Source organism: Lolium rigidum, chromosome 6, assembly GCF_022539505.1.
Source record: "Lolium rigidum isolate FL_2022 chromosome 6, APGP_CSIRO_Lrig_0.1, whole genome shotgun sequence".
NCBI classification, from domain to species: Eukaryota; Viridiplantae; Streptophyta; class Magnoliopsida; order Poales; family Poaceae; genus Lolium; species Lolium rigidum.
The window spans coordinates 90,635,008-90,656,945 of record NC_061513.1 but is presented as its reverse complement, the minus strand read 5'-3'; the positions used below and the strand labels follow the sequence as shown (position 1 = coordinate 90,656,945).

General features: G+C 45.1%; 1 protein-coding gene across 1 annotated transcript; it reads left to right on the top strand.

The window, feature by feature from the left end:
- Window positions 1–335: 335 nt before the first annotated feature.
- Window positions 336–9,793, top strand: LOC124667845 (serine/threonine-protein phosphatase BSL2 homolog). The gene is made up of 21 exons (XM_047205083.1): window positions 336–732; window positions 1,552–1,612; window positions 1,786–1,864; window positions 2,166–2,245; window positions 2,326–2,420; window positions 2,526–2,625; window positions 3,017–3,086; window positions 4,030–4,131; window positions 4,222–4,303; window positions 4,837–5,016; window positions 5,945–6,215; window positions 6,328–6,568; window positions 6,737–6,907; window positions 7,150–7,388; window positions 7,803–7,887; window positions 7,971–8,069; window positions 8,150–8,349; window positions 8,437–8,512; window positions 8,607–8,742; window positions 8,819–8,955; window positions 9,054–9,793. The coding sequence occupies exons 1-21, from the start codon at window positions 336–338 to the stop codon at window positions 9,147–9,149; spliced, it is 2,997 nt and encodes a 998-aa protein (XP_047061039.1). The 3' UTR covers window positions 9,150–9,793.
- The last annotated feature ends 12,145 nt before the right edge of the window (window positions 9,794–21,938 follow it).

Below are 21,938 nucleotides of genomic sequence, written 5' to 3'. Positions count from 1 at the left end.
CGGCCGGCCTCCCGAATTCCCACTCTCGCTCCAAATCTCCCGGGAGGAGCCTCCCCTCCCCACCTTGGCGCGCCTGCGCTCCCTCTCTCTCCTCCCCACTCTCTCTCGCGGCCGATCGCATCGCATCGCCGCGCCACGCCGGAACCCCACAAATCGCGCGGTGCCGCGGCATCCCGAATCTCGCCGCGCGGTGCCGGGCGCAGCCTAGGGTTCCGGCGCCCAATTCCGCGGCACCGGCGGCGTCCGCGGCGGCGCACGCCTCCTCGCAGTGCCTGCGGCCCCGGCGCGAGCGGAGGGATCTCGACGCCCCACCACCAACCCTAGCAGGGGCGGCCATGGACGTGGACTCGCGCATGACCACGGAGTCCGACTCCGACTCCGACGCCACCACCGCCACCGCGCTCGGCAGGGGGGGCTCGGGGAGCGAGACCTCCTCCTCCTCCGCCCCCTCCACGCCAGGAACACCCACTACGACGCCCACGCCCGCCTCGCCGGCCGCGGCGGGGACGGGGCCCAGGCCGGCCCCCGGGTACACGGCCGTGAACGCGGTCATCGAGAAGAAGGAGGACGGGCCGGGCTGCCGCTGCGGCCACACGCTCACCGCCGTGCCCGCCGTCGGGGAGGAGGGCGCGCCGGGCTACGTCGGCCCAAGGCTCATCCTCTTCGGCGGGGCCACCGCGCTCGAGGGCAACTCCGCCACGCCGCCCTCCTCAGCTGGCAGCGCTGGGATCCGTATGCCTTCTGTCCCGTGCCCTGTTATAATTTCTCACGCTGTCTCGTGGCCACCCACGCTCCTTTAGAGAGACAGTCTGTTAGAGCACTTTTTTTTTTCAACCTGGAATAGTGGTGTCTAGCATACAAAGTTTATGATCCCATTTTAAAATTTAATAATCTCCATGCTTCATGTTATTATTTACTAGAAAATCATGCCATTTTGTGAATGAAATCTAGTGGGGCGGGATAATATGGCAACCTGGAACAGTGCTAGTTTCCAAGTTTCTGATTTCGTTTTAAAACAAATATCCATGCTTCATGCTAGTTACTCAAGAAATCATGCTATTTTCTGGATGAAGTCAGCCTCAAAGCAAAATTTGAGCAAGTCTGGGAACCCCGAAAGATAGTGAACGACATATATTTAGCAACTAAATTCGACCTATTTTGGTGAACATAATCTAGCTAGTGGGCCGTAATGCCGAATGTACAAGATACCGCTGGCCGCCCGGTTCCTGATACCAAACTGCTTCACTGGACTGGAATGCCTAATGCCATTTCATGTAGCAGTAAAATTGACTAGTGCCATACTCCTACTTTGTTCTAGCCAAGTTTGGAGGAAACAAAACTTCTTCAAGACCTGCATTGACATGCAATTACTGTCCTTTCTTTTTTGGGTGCCTTGGTTAAGTTTTTATTTTTTTTGGAAGAATTGTTTGTACCAGTATCCAAAGCGTTCTTTGAAACGAGAAAGTAGATTATCTTATCTGGCGAGGAATGCTAATTTTGTCCCCCAGTCAACTACATAGGTGACTATCTCAGCGATCTCCTTGTTTGCAGGTCTTGCCGGCGCCACAGCAGACGTCCACTGTTATGATGTATTATCAAATAAGTGGAGCAGGTACGGTATTTCATGGATGGTTTTCTTACTTATTCTTCTTCAATATCTTATACCCTACTTGGGTACTAATTCAGTAAATCTTTACAACTCTTGTCTTTTGGGGTGCCATGATCATTTTGTTTTACCACTCAGAAAATCAGCAAACCTATTTAACCACAACACTACTTTGTCAGGCTTACTCCACTTGGCGAGCCTCCTTCACCAAGAGCTGCACATGTAGCAACTGCAGTTGGAACCATGGTTGTCATTCAGGTATGTGTTTCTTACTCTTGGCTTATCAATCTAGTGACCAGACTAGTGCCTAATCATTGTCTCAGGACAACTAATCTGTCATTACCTGTTTTTGGGGGTCTAAACATCTCTTGTTTTTTTAATTTTTTTTTCTGCACCGTATTATGACCCCTCTATTCTTATCTACAAAGGCAACTCGTATAGCATACTTGTTAAAAACAATGCATGGGATCCTGCAAGAGTTCCATCTATTGTTTACTTAAGCTTTATTGAGGCAAACATTAAGTATCTCACCTCTCTTTCATCATTTCTTTTTGTCCAGGGTGGAATTGGCCCTGCTGGTTTATCTGCGGAGGATCTTCATGTTCTAGATCTTACACAACAAAGACCGCGATGGCACAGGTGATCATTGTTCCGCACCAATTTGAGTTTAGAGCTGTATTTCTTTATTATCTCTTCTGAGGGTGCTATACGATCTATAGAGTGGTGGTTCAAGGACCTGGTCCAGGTCCACGATATGGGCATGTGATGGCCTTGGTTGGACAGAGGTTCTTGTTGACTATAGGTGGAAATGATGGTAGGCAATTGCTTCCTTAAACATCTCTCAAGATTTAACAGTTATTCCTAGCACTTGGGTCCATGCTGAACGGTGTTGGTACTGGGACGATTTTCATTTGCTTAGGAAAGCGGCCTCTGGCGGATGTATGGGCACTTGATACTGCAGCTAAGCCATATGAATGGAGGAAACTTGAACCGGAAGGTGAAGGACCACCACCATGCATGTAAGTGTGGCTAACAGAAACAAAAAGTGTTTAATGTGGCATATTACATTACACTGATGAGCTACAAATAGTGTATTGGTGACCGTGGCTTGAGATATTATGAAATCATCCTGATAATATAGCATTATATTACACTACTAAATTACAATCTTGTGCACTTTTACTCCATTATTACTATTAAGCTATGTATAATATGTGCTGCTATTTATTTTGCATGGTAATGGTACAGAGTAGCATGATGTGGCAAAGTTAACAGCCATATTGGTATTGCCCATTCAGTTTGTTGTGATCCAACTTCTGCATTTAGGTCATGTTCTTTTATTTAATTTACTGGAAGTAGAAATAGTTTTGATCTTCTTTCACTAAATTTATATTGTGATATGTACTTCAGGTATGCCACTGCGAGTGCACGATCTGATGGTCTACTTTTGCTTTGCGGTGGGAGAGATGGTAATAGTGTGGTACGTGAGACAATGTCAACATTAATATTATTATATACTCCCTCCGTTCCAAAATACATGGTGTTTTAGAAATGGGCACAAACTCCAACATGCAACTCTAATCGGATTTTGTGTACTTATTAGTAAATTTTAAATAAAATCAAAATCAAGAAATATTTTTCATGACACATTTACTAATGATTATATTCACATTTGACCAATCTCAATTTTTTTTAATATATAGAATTATAAGTAGTCAAAGCCATAAAGATTGACTGCATGTTTCTAGGACTAAATCTACTCTTCCATAGCTAGTAGTATGTGGTGAACCTTTTGCTGGAGCTGAATTTATATGACTAAATGAAATGGAAATAAAAAATTCTTGCAACATTTTAGTCGTTTAATAATATGTTGTTAGTCTGTGTGTTTTTAGTCATTAGGTGTCAAACTATCTTAACAAGGTTCCTTCATATCCTGTTGTGCAAGGAGTGGAGCGATTCTTTCAACAATTGCACATTTCATGTATCTAAAATCTTGAACTTTTGAGTTTTGAGGAGGCAGGGTATTATGTGAAATGAAAAATATTTTTTTTATTGCTAAGCTAACAATTTCACATCACATGAATCAAGGGAAAATGATCGTGATCATGCGTGGCAAGTAGTTAATGCATATACAGATACATGACTGCATCACACCCATTTGCCAAGCAGTAGCTATTGAGTCATGACTACATTATTTTCTGTTAGCTAGCTGTACATTTTTTTGGAAGGAAAATGAGGCCGGTATTGCTCAAATCCTGTAAGTGATAGAATCAGCATATGCGTGAAGTACATGTGCTGAATTTCTCTACAGATGTCTAGTTGTCCTTGATTAATAGTAAAACTAGTACAGATTTCTGTTGCATTACTTCTGTGAGTTCAATATCATTAATAAGAGGTAACAATTGTTTTTTGTTACCCATCAGCCCTTATCAAGTGCATATGGTCTTGCAAAACATAGAGATGGGCGCTGGGAGTGGGCAATTGCCCCTGGTGTCTCCCCATCACCAAGATACCAACATGCAGCAGTAAGATGTCATTCAATCCCTATCCCTTTCTTCCCTAAAAATGTTATCCCAGTTTGGTGTTTGTGTAAATGCCTGTTTCATTGCTGTTAGGTATTCGTGAATGCACGCCTTCATGTGTCAGGAGGTGCTCTTGGAGGCGGTCGGATGGTAGAGGACTCCTCGAGTGTTGCAGGTTCTGGTTTTAAGACTTAATTTACCTTTTTACAGTATGAATTTAACAATTTTGGGATGAGATCATGCATTCCAAGCTCATAATTTGTGCTTCTTATTGGCAGAAATGTCTTTCAGAAAAATCTTATTTATTTTTGGCTTAAATGCATTCTGAGTTCCTTTTGGTGGATTCCTAGTATCCAAATTTCGCATAAAAGCCCGAATTGTACAAAATACCTGAATACTAGTTAGTAGTTATTTTCAGTGTTGTAATTTTGAAGTCATTGCTCAAACTCCACTTGCTAATTATGTCAATCTGTATAAAATTTACGAATGGTAAAATATTTCCTACAGTTCGTTCTTATTACCTATGAACGTGTGCTGATATGAGCCAGTTTTCTGCTTTTGCCAGCATTGAAATTAGCCTAGGCCATTTGAAGCTGCATCAGCACCATAGTTAGTGGCTTAGGCACTTTGACTACTTCCGTTGTCTACAAGAATTACGATTTGAGTCCTGCAAATTTGAATAACGTGTACCATTCTACCTGATCTCAGTGCTGGACACGGCTGCCGGAGTTTGGTGCGACACAAAGTCAGTTGTCACAACTCCCAGAACAGGAAGATATAGTGCAGATGCAGCAGGAGGTGATGCTGCTGTTGAACTTACACGACGTTGTAGGCATGCAGCAGCTGCTGTTGGCGATTTAATATTCATTTATGGAGGTTTGCGGGGAGGTGAGCTAATAATTGTCCATAGAAACATGCGTTTTTGTCATACTGTTTTATGAATCTGATACCTCAAGTTCCCCACCTTTTGCTACCTTTAGGTGACTTGTTACTATATTTTATCGTTGATCCGTGATGTTGCAAATTAACCAAGAACTATCCATTTATCATTACAGCATGTAGATTTCCTGCATACGTGCCAAGCTTTGACTTTGCTGGGTCTTCATGCCTCCTTTTATACTTCCAGAGTCTATTTGTTTTTATTTTATTTTATTTATGAACACACAACTCGCCATGCCATATATCATTTCAAATTCATCGAGATCAAATAAGATGATCATCCTTCACGTAGTATTTCCATTAGGGATGATTACTTAGCTTACAAATGTATATTTTCCACACCTTCTTGGTCATTTGGTATTCTAGGATGAACATGTTCTTTGTGAATGATGTTTAAGGTATTAGCGTCTGTTCTTGTGAGTTATCAAGTAATGGTATGGTTAACGGATGCTGTGGTTTGCCTCCAGGATGTAATTTCCGAACAAATTGACATTCATTTTGATCTATCTCATTGTGTCATTTTTGTCTCATGAGCTAACTTGTAAAGGATATGCACTACCCATCTAGTCCTTTACTGGTAGTACATTAGGAATGACCTCTCACTAAATGCTGACTGTCACACAAATATCTTCTTTTGTGTCTGAGGTTGATTTTGTTGGTAGTTCATGTAAGTACCGTAGTATTGTAATAATCCTTTGTTCCTTTTTCTGAAGCACACTAAAAACATCTTTAATCGTCTACAGTAATTATATGCTTTTTAGTTGGATACAATCCATTTAGATTTGTTTATTGAGTATGATTTGTCGTATTTATAATTTCATTTTATGGATATCACCTTTGCTTATTTTGTGCTAACAAGATGGGATTACCATTATAGGTGTACTGCTAGATGATCTTCTTGTTGCTGAAGATCTTGCAGCTGCCGAAACGACAACTGCTGCTAATCACGCGGCGGCCAGTGCAGCAGCCACTGACACACAAGCTGGAAGAGCACCTGGAAGATATGCTTACAATGACGAACGTACAAGACAAGCAGCTCCTGAATCAGCTGCTGATGGATCTGTTGTTCTTGGAACCCCAGTTGCCCCTCCTCTCAACGGGGACATGTATACTGATATTAGTCCTGAGAACGCCGTGCAGGGTCAGAGGTACACTATTTGTTTCATAAATGTGTTCTTGTGTTTTTTCAGTAGCGACTTTATTTTAGTTGTATAATTATTATTTCACAGTGATTTTTGTTCTGAAATTAATTTGTCACAGGAGATCAAACAAAGGTGTTGATTACTTGGTTGAAGCTTCAGCAGCAGAGGCGGAAGCAATCAGTGCTACTTTAGCCGCTGTAAAGGCTAGGCAGGTTAATGGTGACGCAGAAGAGCTGTCTGACAAGGAACAGTCTCCAGATTCGACATCAAGCAGCAAACATTCAAGCCTCATCAAACCAGACACAGCTCTTTCGAACAACATGACACCTCCACCTGGGGTTCGGTTGCACCATAGAGCTGTGAGTACTGAGTAGGCTGTATGCTGCAATTTGTTGTATCATTTGTAGTTCGTTGTTCTGTTTGGCAGTTTATCTTATTCTAGGTCAATTTACTGATATATTGTGCAGTGCTTTGATAAAAGTACTTTTGCATCACACTGGGTGACATGCTTTTTTTTCTTCTTACAGGTGGTGGTGGCTGCAGAAACTGGAGGTGCCTTAGGTGGCATGGTAAGACAGCTTTCAATTGACCAGTTTGAGAATGAAGGAAGAAGGGTCAGCTATGGCACCCCTGAGAATGCCACTGCTGCAAGAAAGTTGCTTGACCGCCAGATGTCCATTAATAGTGTTCCTAAAAAGGTACTTTTCATATGGAAAGTATGGTCAGTCAAAACAAAACTGCTTATGTTCATTGATGTAAAGTTTTCATGCATGTATAAAATATATAGAAATCTGGTAACTCAACTGCTATGGTAATGATAATGAGCCTTAGTAATTTAGAAATTCAGTGCTCCATTGGCTGTGATATAGAGGAAGTACTAGCCTACTTACTGTTCTTGGCAACTACTTAATTACTCCGTGTTCTGTCTATACTTATCCAGGTAATTGCAGCTCTGTTAAAACCTCGAGGTTGGAAGCCTCCCGTGCGAAGACAGTTCTTCTTGGACTGCAACGAGATTGCAGATTTGTGTGATAGTGCCGAGAGAATATTTTCAAGCGAACCAAGTGTTCTGCAACTTAAAGCTCCCATTAAAATATTTGGTGATTTACATGGTCAATTTGGTGACCTTATGCGATTGTTTGATGAGTATGGTGCTCCTTCAACAGCAGGAGACATTGCGTAAGTTCTTGTTTGAGTGAATAAAAGTGATACTTATCTTCAGTTATGGTTATTTTTGAATATGCAAAAACCACACAACAAATTCTGATGCCATATGTATTACTCCATCCGTCCAGAAAAGGATGTTGCAGATTTTTGTAAATTCCGATGTATCTATACACCAAAAAGTGTTCGAATACTTAGTGTATTGTCACAAAATATTGTCTTAGTGTATTATCTTTAGATACTTAACCCCATTCAGTTTCATACTTCACTGCAAAACAAGTATATTTCTCTCTTCTCCCTATATCTCTAATAAATATTGAGCTGTCCCTAAGCCTGTTGAATATACCATTAATCCTGTCCCTACATATTGAATATTTTTGGCGTTACTTTAGTCATCATTGGCTTGCTTAGTCTTGTCTCAATCTACAGGTATATCGATTATCTCTTCTTGGGTGATTATGTGGATCGTGGCCAGCATAGTTTAGAAACTATGTCCCTTCTTCTTGCTTTGAAGGTATCTTAACTTACCTTCGTGCAAAACTCTTGTTTTTATGTCATTTATTTGAATTTTAATATCTAAGCAACTAAACATTTCAGGTTGAATATCCCCAAAACGTACATTTAATTCGTGGAAATCATGAGGCTGCAGATATTAATGCTTTGTTTGGCTTCCGAATAGAGTGTATAGAGCGAATGGTAATTTTTGTTGTGTATATTGCATTTCGTTGAAGACCAGCTTTCTTTTCTTACATGTGTGTTCTTTGCTGAAACAATAGGGTGAGCGAGATGGCATCTGGACATGGCATCGTATGAATAGGTTATTTAATTGGCTTCCTTTGGCTGCGCTGATAGAAAAGAAAATCATCTGTATGCATGGTGGCATCGGTCGGTCAATCAACCATGTAGAACAAATCGAGAATCTTCAAAGACCAATTACCATGGAAGCAGGCTCTGTTGTCCTCATGGATCTCCTATGGTCTGCATTGCAACAGCCCCCACTGATCTATACCCTTAGCTGGAATATTTTTATTTGATGCCCATGATCTTGTTGTGATGTTTACAGGTCTGATCCAACAGAGAACGATAGTGTTGAAGGATTAAGACCAAATGCTCGGGGGCCTGGTCTTGTTACATTTGGGGTTAGTGCTCCCTACTCCCTATGTTGATGAGCTCACCTTCTCTTTCCTTTGGACCCTTCGATTTTCTGAAGCCTAACACATGTTGTTGACACAGCCTGATCGTGTTATGGAGTTTTGCAACAACAACGACCTTCAGTTAATTGTACGAGCGCATGAGTGCGTGATGGATGGTTTTGAGCGATTTGCTCAAGGCCACCTGATCACTCTTTTCTCTGCAACAAATTATTGCGGTGAGAATATGATTTGACATGGTGTAGTTTAACATGTTGGCTTGATTTTTGATCGATTGACACCGCTCAAATGCAGGTACTGCCAATAATGCTGGTGCAATCTTGGTTTTGGGTAGAGATCTTGTCGTTGTTCCAAAACTAATTCATCCTTTGCCCCCTGCAATCACATCACCTGAGACCTCACCAGATCACATTGAAGATACATGGATGCAGGTAATACACTATTTTCTCACAAACGTTATTCTTTATTTGAACTAGCTCGATTGCTATGTTCCATCTGTTAACTATGCTACACATGGAATGGCATTCAGGAGCTGAATGCAAATAGACCAGCAACTCCAACCAGGGGCCGTCCGCAGGCAGCAGCAGCAGCAGCAAACGACCGAGGTGCTCTTGCCTGGATATAGTAGATTCATCAGATATCTGTTGATATGATCTATCTGAAGTCTCACTCTGCGGAATCTTATCCCTTTTCTGCACAAGTAAATGATTTATGTTGGAGGGATGGGTTGAGCCCACAACCATGCCAAAAGAGAATTATCTACAAGGAGTAGAGTTAAAGTGAATATTGCTTCATCTAGGACAGCACAAAGTATGAGCTCTCCAACTTGTTTCCCTAGCATTATAAGTATGACATATCGACTGACAGAGATTGTCTGAAGATCCACGGAGGCTTCTCTTGTACATACTCAGCTGCCGGTGGATATGGTGGTGTATGGCTCTTTTTTGCATCCAGTTGGACCGGCGAAAGGAGTACTGTTATTGTACTAGGTATTCTTTATGTTCCCTTTTGGGATCTAGGGTTGTGATTTTGCAAAGGTGTTGTTGAGTTGCCACAGGGACTGGATCGAGGTCTGGTCATGTATAATAGTTCTGTGCCTACTACTTTTGTCCCGGCATACCCTCTGTAATGTCAGCCTGCCGCTGATGTTGTACAACTTTTGTATTTAAAGTTTTGGCAGTGGAATGGAGGTCGTGATCACATTTATTGGAGAAGGGGTGTCACTGGTCATTTTTTATTTATATGAAAAAATACTGGCCCTTTACTGAATGTTTTTTGTGCTGATTTTTTTTTTTTGTGCTGATTCTGAATGAGAACGCTTATCTCTGATGTATGACTCCGTTCTTTTTTCCTTTTCTTTCTGAAATAAGTTTACTGGGACGTTTTATAAAGTTTGTGTTTAGGACAGTGCAGCACGGTTAAATGAGGTGAGCTTGTGCAGCCAGGATCTCAAAGCACACGGTTAATTATGATGTGTCACTCCTTCCACATCAGTGATTGATTGGTGGCCTGGTCCTCCATCGCATACATGCCACGGTGGGTACTGGAAGAAGCTGATCCTGGTATGGATTCAGGAATGAGTATTCGAAGCCCATGAGCATCTGAAGCCCAGAAACTACATAAAATAGATAAGTAATAGCCCGTAAAGAGAAACCGACATTGTAGATAGTAACTGACCCAGGCTCAAAAAAGAGAAGAAGATAGTAACTGACCCGAGTTGGCCTCCGGAATCTAGGAGGAGCCGCCGAGGAGGGTACCCAATATTCGTTTTAAAGCAGAATCGTTGTAACCGTAGGTGTTCCGATGACTTTATCCGCCATCAATATACGTCACATACTTTGTTTGTCTGACTAATCGGCGAAACCACTAGTGCTCCCCTTTTTCCTAAAAACCCTAGTCCATAACAATGGACATTGCCGAGATTAACTCTTGTCAATTGGTATCGTATGTGGGAAATCGGAGCATTGGAGTCATGAATTCAGCGGTTTCTTTTCCACCAAGCAACAACTCGATGATCGTTGGTGGCCAGATCCATTTTTGGCTCCGTCAGTTTTCTTCCACACCCACCCCCTTCTCCCGGAGTTCGTGAACTTCAACCGGGGGATCGTCCTAATGATCGAAAGCTTCAACTTTCGCATTGGGACAAAAGGAGTCATCCGCCTCTCGAATCCGATCTGCTCATATCCGTCGGCGACGAACTTCACCATAGCTGCAACATAGACATGGCGCAACCGCTGAAGTCGAAGCGGGCCATTGATGGCATCGCAGTGGCCAGCGCACCCGGAGAAGGCGAAACGGGCGCAGCAGCGGAAGGACACACGTGCTGTCTACACTTTGTCTTCACTGATACATTAGCTGCCCAAATTTGGGCAGAAAATGGGTAACCGTGGACATGTCAGTCTGTTGCATTGCATTTAGCTGGGTTTTCCTGTCCTCCTGTCCACACGGACCAAAACAGCCCCGCGTCGCTTTGTTTGCGTTGGACCGATGGAGATGCCCTAAGGAGATGTTTGATTTAGGGGATATCCTCAAGTGGTTAGGTATTGCCACTAAAAATGGTTACCATCTGTTTGGTTTAAAGGGTGAGAGTGTCAGGGGCAACCAGAATCTAGGAATATTCATCTGAAACAGTGAGTATAAATATTTCCCCTTCGTAGGGGCTCCCATTTTCCCCTTCATCTCTCGTCGCGGGATTCGGCCTGCCTGGTGCTCCTGGTGCTTCCTCTTCCACGCTGGCGCCGCCATGATTTGGTGATCCTGGTGCTTCCTCTTCCAAGCCCGCGACACCGCCTCTTAAGTTTCGCCCTCATCGGCGGGACCGTCGGCGGCGCATGCCACGTCGACCCCTACGACCCCACCTGAGGTATGTGTTTTTTCCTCCTCTTCTTCTTTGGAGTTGCGGTTATTCAGAGCTGTTCAGATCTGAACATGAATATTGTTTTTCGACTACAAATTTGCATCACATTGAACTTGATCTACCTATAGGACACATCCTTGTTGTCATGCATTGCATTGCATTACATTGTTCTTCTACGAGTTTACTTGTAGCATTGGTTCAACATTTAGGACATGTACAATTTTTGATCGTTTGTCCTTGGCAAAGGACTCGAAGCAGGTGGATTGGTCCACGCTGTGTAGGAGGTCCATCATCCCACCAGAGGGCTTTGCCGACTACATCCGCCAGATGGAGGTGGTCCTCAGGCCGGTGAGTCCACATCAACATCATCTTTTTGATGAGATGGAGGCCAAGCCCGCCGCCGCCCGTGCTCCGAGGACTGGCCACCACCCCGTGGGGGACGAGCCTTACCGCTTCTACGTGAAAATCAGGGCCTTCGACCTCCTTGCGTTGCAGGTCGCTCCCATGGCTTCAGGATCAAGCGCTTCACGGCTATCACCAACATCCATAAGTAGATCACTTGCGCAGAGCTAGGGGAGCTGATCCATGAGTGATATCGTCGTTGTCTTACGGCATGGTATTATGTATAGTTGGCAGTACTACTACTAGTGTTATGATGTCAAGAACCTCTACTAATGTTGTGATCTCGATGCCCACGAGTCCTTTTGAACCAAGGGGTGTGTATCCCTGAGGTAAATTACATGCATATCCCATGTGCAAATTACATGCAGCCCACCAAACGCGTTCTATGTGTTTGCCGTGTCCATATAAGCCTAGCAGCTAGGAATTGCAGGAAAATGGTTTGATGAGGTAAAACTTTGCGGTAAAAATGTGGCACACAAAAATAATTGAGTCAAACATCGTCACAAATCATTAATAGAGGGTTAAACTATAATAATTTATACCATGTAAGTACATATGTTTAGATGTACAAATCAAAAAATAAATTCGCAGATCGTAAAAGTTGTACAGTACAAAAAAAGACGCGATCATATTGCTATATTATCAAAATTACTCAGTACATCTATTTTTTTTTTACTCAGTAGACCGAGAAATAGCAAATACGTCTATCTCAATGCTAGCCGTTTTAGTGAACCATCCTATAGTTGCTAGAGATGAACATGTGTCACATAGGTAAAATGGTCGTGCCAATGACTTCCTTTTCCTAACATGTCGTGGCGATGACTTTTTTTTGAGCAGTCGTGGCGATGACTTAAAAGAACGCTTTACAAGATAAGCAAAAGTAAACCGTTTTTATTATTTTGAGCAACCTTGCGGAAATTACGGCCCATGGCCAGCCCAGTGCCTACGGCCCACAGCTCAGGGCAGAAAAGAAGGTCCGCGACCCAAATAAATTCCCCCAAATTTCCCCTGCCTTCTTCTCCCTCCCAACCTTCTTCTTCCTCTGCCCGACGCCCAATTCACACACATAGCAGAGCCAGCCGACGACAGCGATTGGCCTCGCTCGCGACGAGCCGACGACCGCGTGACATGGATTACGCGCAGGCGCTCGTAGATGCCGACCTCAGCCCTTGTCGTCGCCGAGGCTTTTGCTCGGGGTGTCTTGGGCGGGCGTGCGTGACGTGCTGTCCGACGTGTAAGATCAGGTAGATTTGAGACTACTCGGATGACCGAGTTTGGTTTATTTCATATGTATATATAGGAGGATTACATGAGGTATTGGAACCGGACTCTATGTCCAACACAACGTGTTGCACACGTTGTTTAACACCCTCCCTTAATCACAACTCACTAAGTTGAGATTATGTCTAAACTCTAAGAAATTTCTAACAGGGAGTGGCTTTGTGAAGCCATCTGCAACCTGATCCTCAGAAGGAACAAATCTAACTTCTAGTTGCTTTTTCAACACTCGTTCTCGAACAAAGTGAAAATCTATCTCAATGTGCTTGGCTCTGGCGTGAAACACTGGATTTGCTAACAAGTATGTAGCACCAAGATTATCACACCACAATATTGGTGTCTGTCGAAGCTTCACTCCCAATTCCTTGAGAAGAGACTGTACCCATATCATTTCTGCAGTTGCATTGGCCACTGACTTATACTCAGCTTCTGTACTTGACCTAGAGACTGTAGCCTGTTTCTTTGCACTCCAAGAAATCAGATTAGGGCCATAGAAAACTGCAAAACCTCCAGTAGAACGGCGGTCATCAACACAGCCGGCCCAGTCAGCATCAGAAAAAGCACTAACAAGTGTGGATGAGGATCTCATAAAAGTAAGTCCAATGCGCAGAGTACTTTTAACATATCTCAGAATTCTCTTGGCAGCAGTCCAATGAACAGTAGTAGGTGCATGAAGATACTGACAGACCTTATTCACTGCATAAGAAATATCTGGCCTTGTAAGAGTTAAGTACTGCAGAGCACCAACCATACTTCTGTAACTTGTAATATCTTCAGGACCAAGCAAGCTACCTTCATGTGCAGTTATTTTCTCTGATGAAGATAACGGTGTAGGACAACCAGTGCAGTCCTTCATACCAACCCGGGCTAAAATATCCTGAGCATACTTGGCTTGATTCAGGACTATACCATCATCAACTTTGTGTACTTCCATACCCAAGAAGTAATGAAGATCACCTAGGTCTTTTAATGCAAAATCCTTGCTTAAATCTCGAAGAAGAGCATCTGTTGCTTGCTGAGAAGAACTAGCCACAATGATATCATCAACATAGATAAGCATGAAAATAGTAACCCCAGACTTGCGGTATATAAACAAAGAAGTGTCAGACTTAGATGATTGAAAACCAAGTGACACCAACTTCGAACTCAACCTGGAGTACCAAGCACGTGGAGCTTGTTTCAGTCCATACAGTGCTTTGTCAAGTTTGCAGACATAGTTTGTTTTCCCCCTGTCTTCATAACCAGGTGGCTGTCTCATATAGACTTCCTCTTCCAGAACACCATGAAAAAACGCATTCTTGACATCAAGCTGTCGCAAAGTCCAACCCCGAGAGACTGAGATGGCTAGAACAAGTCTGACAGTTGCTATCTTGACCACTGGGCTGAAAGTGTCCTCATAGTCAATGCCATAACGTTGTTTGAACCCTTTGGCCACTAGACGAGCTTTGTATCTATCAATAGAGCCATCAGCTTTACGCTTGATTTTGTATATCCACCTGCAATCAACAACATTCTTTGCGGTATGAGAGGGCACCAAGTGCCATGTCTTGTTCTTCATTAAGGCAGAATATTCCTCATCCATGGCATGATGCCAATTTGGGTCACTGAGAGCTTGCTGCAAGGTACGTGGCTCATCAGTAATAGCGGACATGCCCCAACGAACGGTACCATCATGATATTGTTTGGGACGTTTGATGCCTCGAGACGCCCGTGTAACAGGACGGCGAGCGGCAGGCTGAGGCACAGGAGAGGCCGGAGCAGAGGATCCGGAGGAGCCGGCAGATCCTGTCGCGGCAGAGGAGGCAGCAGAGCTGGCCCCGCCACTGGCCACTGGCGAAGGCGAGGCAGGGTGCGCAGACGCCGACGCGGCGGGAGATCCCGAGGCGCGGGCGGGAGTGTCGGGCGCCTGATCGGATGGAGGCGGGGATCCCGAGGAAGATTCAGTCAGAAAATCGTCTTCGGGATTGCTGCCGCTGTCGTTTTGTGAGGAGGTTGCAGGGGAGGCTGGTGGACTGTTTGGAGCACCATTTTGCCTCAAATTTTCTGCAGCATGTCGGGACAGATCCTGCACAACAAGAGGAGCACTAGGGGAACCATGAGTAGCAGGCAAATTAGTCACAGGTAAATCATCAATAGTAGCATCCCTAGAATCAGAATTTAAAAGAGATGAATCAAGAAGTAGAATTTCTTGTCTAAGACGGGCTCCTGCATTTGGATGAAGACTTTGGAACGGAAACACAGATTCATCGAAGACAACATCGCGAGATATGTAAACTCGTCCAGAGGAGACTTCTAGACACTTGACCCCTTTATGTTTTGGACTATATCCCAAGAAAACACACTGAGTGGAGCGGAAAGCAAGCTTGCGTTTGTTGTAAGGGCGCAAGTTGGGCCAGCAAGCACAGCCAAACACACGTAAGGACTTATAGTCGGGTTTAGTGCCTAGGAGACGATGAACTGGTGTTTCATTGTTGATAGTTTTGCTGGGAAGCATGTTTATGAGATATGTGGCAGTGAGGAAAGCTTCATCCCAAAATTTGAGAGGCATATGAGCAGTGGCAAGGAGAGCAAGGCCTACTTCAACAATATGCCTATGTTTTCTTTCTGCAGAGCCATTTTGCTGATGTGCATGAGGGCAAGAGACATGGTGAGAGATGCCTTGTGTCTGAAAGAAGGAGTTTAATTTTTCATATTCACCCCCCCAGTCAGACTGAACTGTGAGGATTTTGCGGTCTAGTTTCCTTTCTACTAATTTCTGGAAGTTGACAAAAGCAGCAAGAGCATCAGATTTTCGTTACTGTAATCATCAACAAAACTAATATAATATTCATGACGACCAACAGAGGTGGGAGCAGGACCCCATACATCAGAGAAAACTAATTGTAGGGGTTCAGAGGAAACACTAGTGGACACTGGATATGGTAACTGATGACTTTTTGCTTTCTGACATGAGTCACAAATCGACTCAATGTGAGAATCCCTAACAAAAGGAAGCTTATTCTGTCTAATAATAAACCTAACAGTAGTAAAAGATGGGTGACCTAGTCGACTATGCCACTTGTGGTTGGACGGCTTGGAAGCAAGGAACACATGCTTGGATGATGATGGTGACACCAATGAAGAGATGAAGGGATAGAGCCCTCCAACACACCTCCCTCTATGAAGAATTGCCCTGGTGACCTGATCCTTGATCAAGAAAAAGAAAGGGTGAAACTCTATGAAGACCTTATTATCATATGTGAACCTATGAACAGAGAGGAGGTTTTTGGTGGCATTGGGAACACATAAAATATCACGAAGTTGAAAATTCTGATTAGGAGTGCTAACTACTGAATGACCAACATGTGAAATTTGCATACCTTGCCCACTGGCCGTGTTGACCCTGTCATGTCCTTTGTAGTGATCACGGACCGTCAGGTTGTTCAGCTCGCTGGTGATGTGGTTGGTGGCACCAGTGTCGGAATACCAATTTGTGTCGACGCCGTAGGAGGCAATGTGGGCCTCCTTGTCGTCATCAGAGTCATCATCCTCATCTTGCCACCGGTACCAGCAATCCTTGGCTTTGTGTCCTTCGCGATTGCAGATTTGACACGTGACGTCCACCCACGGTGTCGTGCGACGACGGCCGCGACCACGGCCCCGGCCGCCTCCAGGTGGTGCACGCCCGCCGCCACGGCCATAAGAGGGGGCGCGATCATCGCGACGTTCTGGGCGCCGATCATCGCGGCGATCACCGCGGTCACCACGGTCACCGCGGGTCTGGTTGGGACGACGGCGGCGTTGGCGTTGAGCAGCGTTGGCGGAGGTCTCAAAGTCAGGATCAGAGGACCCGCGCAACATCTCCTGGCGGTTATCATAGGCGTCAATCTGAGCGTACAGGTGGCTGAGTGAAATCGGCGAAGTCTGGACGCCGAGAGCCGCCACCAGTGCGTTGTAGGAGCCACCAAGGCCCGCAAGGACGAAGGACACATGTTCCCTTGTCGAGACGGGACAACCAGCCATAGCTAGCTCATCAACGAACCCTTGCATCTTTGTCAGGTACGTCGCGGTGGTCATGTTCAGTTTCTTGGTGTTTGCCAGAGAGGTGCGCAGATTGGTAATCTTGGCTTCACTCTGTGAGACAAACATCTCCTCCAGGGCCTGCCATACACCGGCGGCATGCTCGATCCGATGGACGTGAGGAAGGACCTCATGGGAGAGCGACTGGAGAAGGTAACTCAGGACAATTTGGTCCTGCGCAATCCAGTTATCATAGGCAGGATTGGGCACCATCTTGGGGGCTGCATCAGCACCGTCCTTGTCCGACGTGACGGCGAGTTCCTCCGGCGGGGCAGCAACCGCGCCGGTGAGGTAACCAAGCAGACGGGCGCCACGGATGGCGGGTAGAACCTGGGCGCGCCAGCCCGGGAAGTTGGCCCGGGTGAGCTTGTCAGATGGCGGCGTCCCGAGAGCGATGGTGGCGCTGTTCGACGAGGTCGCCATGGAGTCGACGAGGCGACGGAGGGCGACGGTCGAAGCGATCTAGGGTTTGTTTCGGCGATCAGCGTGTCGGCAGAAGAGGCCGGTCTGATACCATGAAAGATTACTGCACTAGCCAATTGAACCATAAGTCCGAACTGATGGAAAGAGACTAGGCAGTGTATTTATATTCAACACTCCCCCTCACGTCTAGGCTATTTTAGTCCTTAGCGTGGGTTCGGTGCGGCCACAGAATCTTTTTTCTTTTGTTTTTAAAACTGCGTGAGCTGGGTCTTGAACTTGAGACCTCTTGGCTCTGATACCATGTAAGATCAGGTAGATTTGAGACTACTCGGATGACCGAGTTTGGTTTATTTCATATGTATATATAGGAGGATTACATGAGGTATTGGAACCGGACTCTATGTCCAACACAACGTGTTGCACACGTTGTTTAACACGACGCACCTGGCAGCACATCACCAGCCGAATCCAGAAGAACCGGCCCCTACGATTCTGCCGGTAATCCTCTTTCTTGAAATCGATTTCTTCAATTTGATCACAGCATGTTCTTTGAAGCAAGAAAGGTTCTTGTTCTTGGTTTCTTGCCCACGGTCGAGTTCTTGCGGGGCGTTTGGGTAGATTTGCAGGAAGTTTGGGTCGAATTCTTGCCAGCAATCTTATTTCTTGAACTCGATTTCTAAAATTTGATCACAGCATTTTCTTTGAAACAAGAAAGGTTCTTGCAGGACGGTTTGTGTAGATTGACGTTCTTTATATTTCGTCTCAGGTAGCGATGATCGATGGTTCTGCAGCTCTTTCTTACCAGACCGTGAGGACGATGGGGCTCGGGTATAGTTGGAATTTCATAGTCCGCGTTAAGAAGGAGTCAGGCACCTGGGTGATTCTTCGACCCCATCGGCTTGCCACTCGGGGGAAGAACCACTGCGATCCTTGCTATGTTTACTTGACGGGGAAGAACAACAAGCACTGCAGCCCGAGGTGCAAGGTGAACTCCCATCTTGCCTGTTCTTGTTCCTTGCTCGATTCCGAATCCGATGATTGTTTACGATTCTTTCTTTGTTTTCAGTTGGACGCAGTGGCTAGAGGTCCGGGAAGAGATGCCGTTGGTGCTCTCGTCGACACGGATTGGAGGCAGACCCATGCGAGAGACCGCTTCTGTACCATTTGCTTCATAGCATATTCTTCAGCTATGTGTGCTGCAGGTGACCATCACCACCACGATGGTGGTGTTGTGCTCACAATCCTTCACCAGGAGGGCTGGTATCTGGTGCCAGCGGATCAACTACCTGCAGATCTCATCGAGGGAGTCATGGTAAGCGTGTGTTGTCAATCTCGCTTCGCTTGTCAAATTTCCTTTGTTTGATTTGAAGTCTGAGTCGGTACTCTTCACTGCACTACAGCGCATTGTGACACCCGAGGGGCTCATTACCGAGCTGGCTGCGCCGAGTGGGTCATGGCTGCAGGAACCCGTTGCAGCATCCGTTGCAATCTGCTCGGTAATGCTGCAATTTTAAGTTTCTGAATTTTGGGTTTCTTTGAAGTCTGAAACCTGTTCTGAATTGCCGCGTATAACTGTGCAGGGTAACCTGCAGAGGGGCGGAGCAGCGGAGGACTGATCGTAGTTGTAGGCAGAAGGAAGGCGTCAATGCGCGGGCGGCTTAAAGTTTCGAAGCGAGCTGGAGGGAGGCGAGGACAGATTGTAGTTGTAGGCAGAAGGAAGGCGTTTTGTTCGCGGGCGGCTTAAGTTTCGAAGCGAGCCTGGAGGGAGGCGAGAACTGATCGTAGTTGTAGGCAGAAGGAAGGCGTTTTCTTTGTTGTTTCAGTGCGCGGGCGGCTTGAAATTTTGTTGTCTATCGTTTCCTGTGGATAATACTAGGAGTAGCTGTAAAGAGTCTTTAACATTTAGGGGGAAGAAAATTTTGTTGCTGTTAGTATAATTTGAAGAATTCTATATAACTGGAAGGACTTTTCTGAAGTTTAAGCGGGGGAGGGGGAAGGGAGATTCGGCGGCGGCGGCGGCGGCGGAAGGGAGATTCGGGCGCGAGTCCACCTGCGTGCGGCAACCCGGGGACGGGGCCGGGGAAGAGAACCCCACTCCATGTCCACGTATGTATCCCCCACCTCCTCCCTCCCCTCGCCACCGGCCTTTCCGCGGTGGCGGCGGCCCCCTCGCCGTCTTCCCGGACCTCCCCGCGCCGCCGCCTCTCCTATCCGGAGTGGACGGCGACCAGCTCACCCCGGTGGGGCCCATCCTAGCGCAGAGCTCATTGGCAGGTTCCGCCCGGAGCGCGTGGCGCCACTTCGTCCCCGGACTGCATCGCCCAGGTACGTCTGCCCGGGCGGTGGCCTTGCACTGAATGCTAACCAAGTGCCTCTAGTTTTGTCAGTAACCTGGCCGGTTGTAATTTGCAGCTGATAACAACAGATGGAGCATTTCATCTTTTGTCTATTCATTGATGATTTTGTGTGTAACCTACTACTTCTCCCCTGTTTGCTAAAATTGCTAAAAGAGAAAATGGTCAGTTTGGTCTATCAACTTGCCGCGCATGTGAGTATTGCTCACAAACTTGCAAACCCTGATGTTGCAGTCACTTCATCTCATTGCGTATGCATATCACAGGAAATATAGATGCCATACTTCAGTTGTCACAGCAATTGTCACAGGAAATATAGATGTTGATGCATCTCCATCTCCAAACAGGAGCCATTTTGCTCCTTTTTTTTTCTTCCTCCTCTGCCTCTAGTTCTTGTTGTGCACATCTCTGCAATCGTCTTACCTGTGCCTCTAGTTCTTCCTCTGGCTCTCCCTCTTCCTCTCCCCCTCCCTCTAGCTGCTGGTGTTGTTGAGCTACCGGTAGCAATTCTTGAATTTCTCCAGTTTGCAAGGGCAGTATTGTTCCTTCCAGTAATTGGCATATCTTCTCTAATTACTGTCTCCCTTGTAGCAATCTTTGCATTGTAAAATAGTGAAAGAGAATATGAGAGAAAAAAAAATCAGGGAATTGTTGTACATGCAAATAGACTATACTTACTTCATGTTGTAATTTAAAAACAACTGAATCTTTCAGCTGAGTTGGATCATGTGATGGCACCAAATGCTTGGGAATGATGTGCTATTATCACAAGAAAATAGAACAATAATTAATAGATGCAAATAGAAGAATAATTGATAGAAGCATAATTAGCACAAGAAAATAGAAGAATAATTACTGTCAGTATTGTAGGGTCATCAATGTCCCCATTTTCATCAAACAGCACAGCCTTCTTCTTTCTGGCCTCATATTCCTTTTGTGCCTCTTCTTGCTCCTGCTTATTTCTGCTAGGTTTTCTCTTCCTCTTGCCTACATTGGCAGCAACATCTTCTTGGCTAGCTGCAGGCACATGTTCTTCTCCTCGGACATGATCAGCTGCAGGCACATGTTCTTCTCCTCAGACATGATCAGCTGCAGGCACAGGTTCTTCTCCTGGGACACGATCAGCTGTAGGCATCGATTGTTCTTCTGGCACATGATCAGCTTCAGGCATAGCTTGTTCTTCTGACACATGATCAGCTGTAGTACTAGATTTCTTTTTTGGAGGATCAGCAAAGGCAATACCATTTTCCAGGTCAGATTTGTACTCGGCACAGTTCCTTTTGGTATGATTAGGAGATTTGCAGTAACTACAGTGCATTTTCACTCCATGTTTGCTGATCTTTGTCCCTCTCTCATTTTCTTCTGGCATTTTTCTCCTGCATCTCTTTGGCCTGCCAACCTCTTTCTCATAATATGTAGGCAGCACATCAGGACCATTTGTTCTTGTCCATTCACTTCTATCTCTGCAAGGCGTGACTGATTTTTCATAAGCTAGGAAGTACACAGATTTGTTGTAACAGCTAGAGACTGCATCTTCAGGTTTAATTCTCTCATGTCCTCAAACACGAAGTCACATGATGGCAACGCATACCAGTTAATTGCCATCTCTTACGTGTGCAGCTTCTCGCGTTCAGCTCAACCACATACTTGACTTGTTCTGGCATAACAGAGAAAACCCCCTCATAGGATGGTGTTGCTTCACACAGATTTGACAAGTCCGTGTAAATTTTGAGTTTTTTCTGAATTTTAGGACAGATCTTCCCTTTCCATTTCTCAATTGCTTGCTTCTTCTTAGTGTACATCCTACTGTCAATGACAGCTTTGACTTTCTCAAACATGGATAACACACATACTTCCCTTGTTACTCCGTATTACATAATACTGTCTCATAATACTGTACAGAATACAATAAACAAGCATATAAATTATATTAAATACAGCAGAAAATTTACTTGTTAAAAATTTCACATGTATTATTTATTAGGAGATCACAGTTGGGAAAATCACTGAAAAAAGCCTTGACCCATGTGTTTGGTGGAAT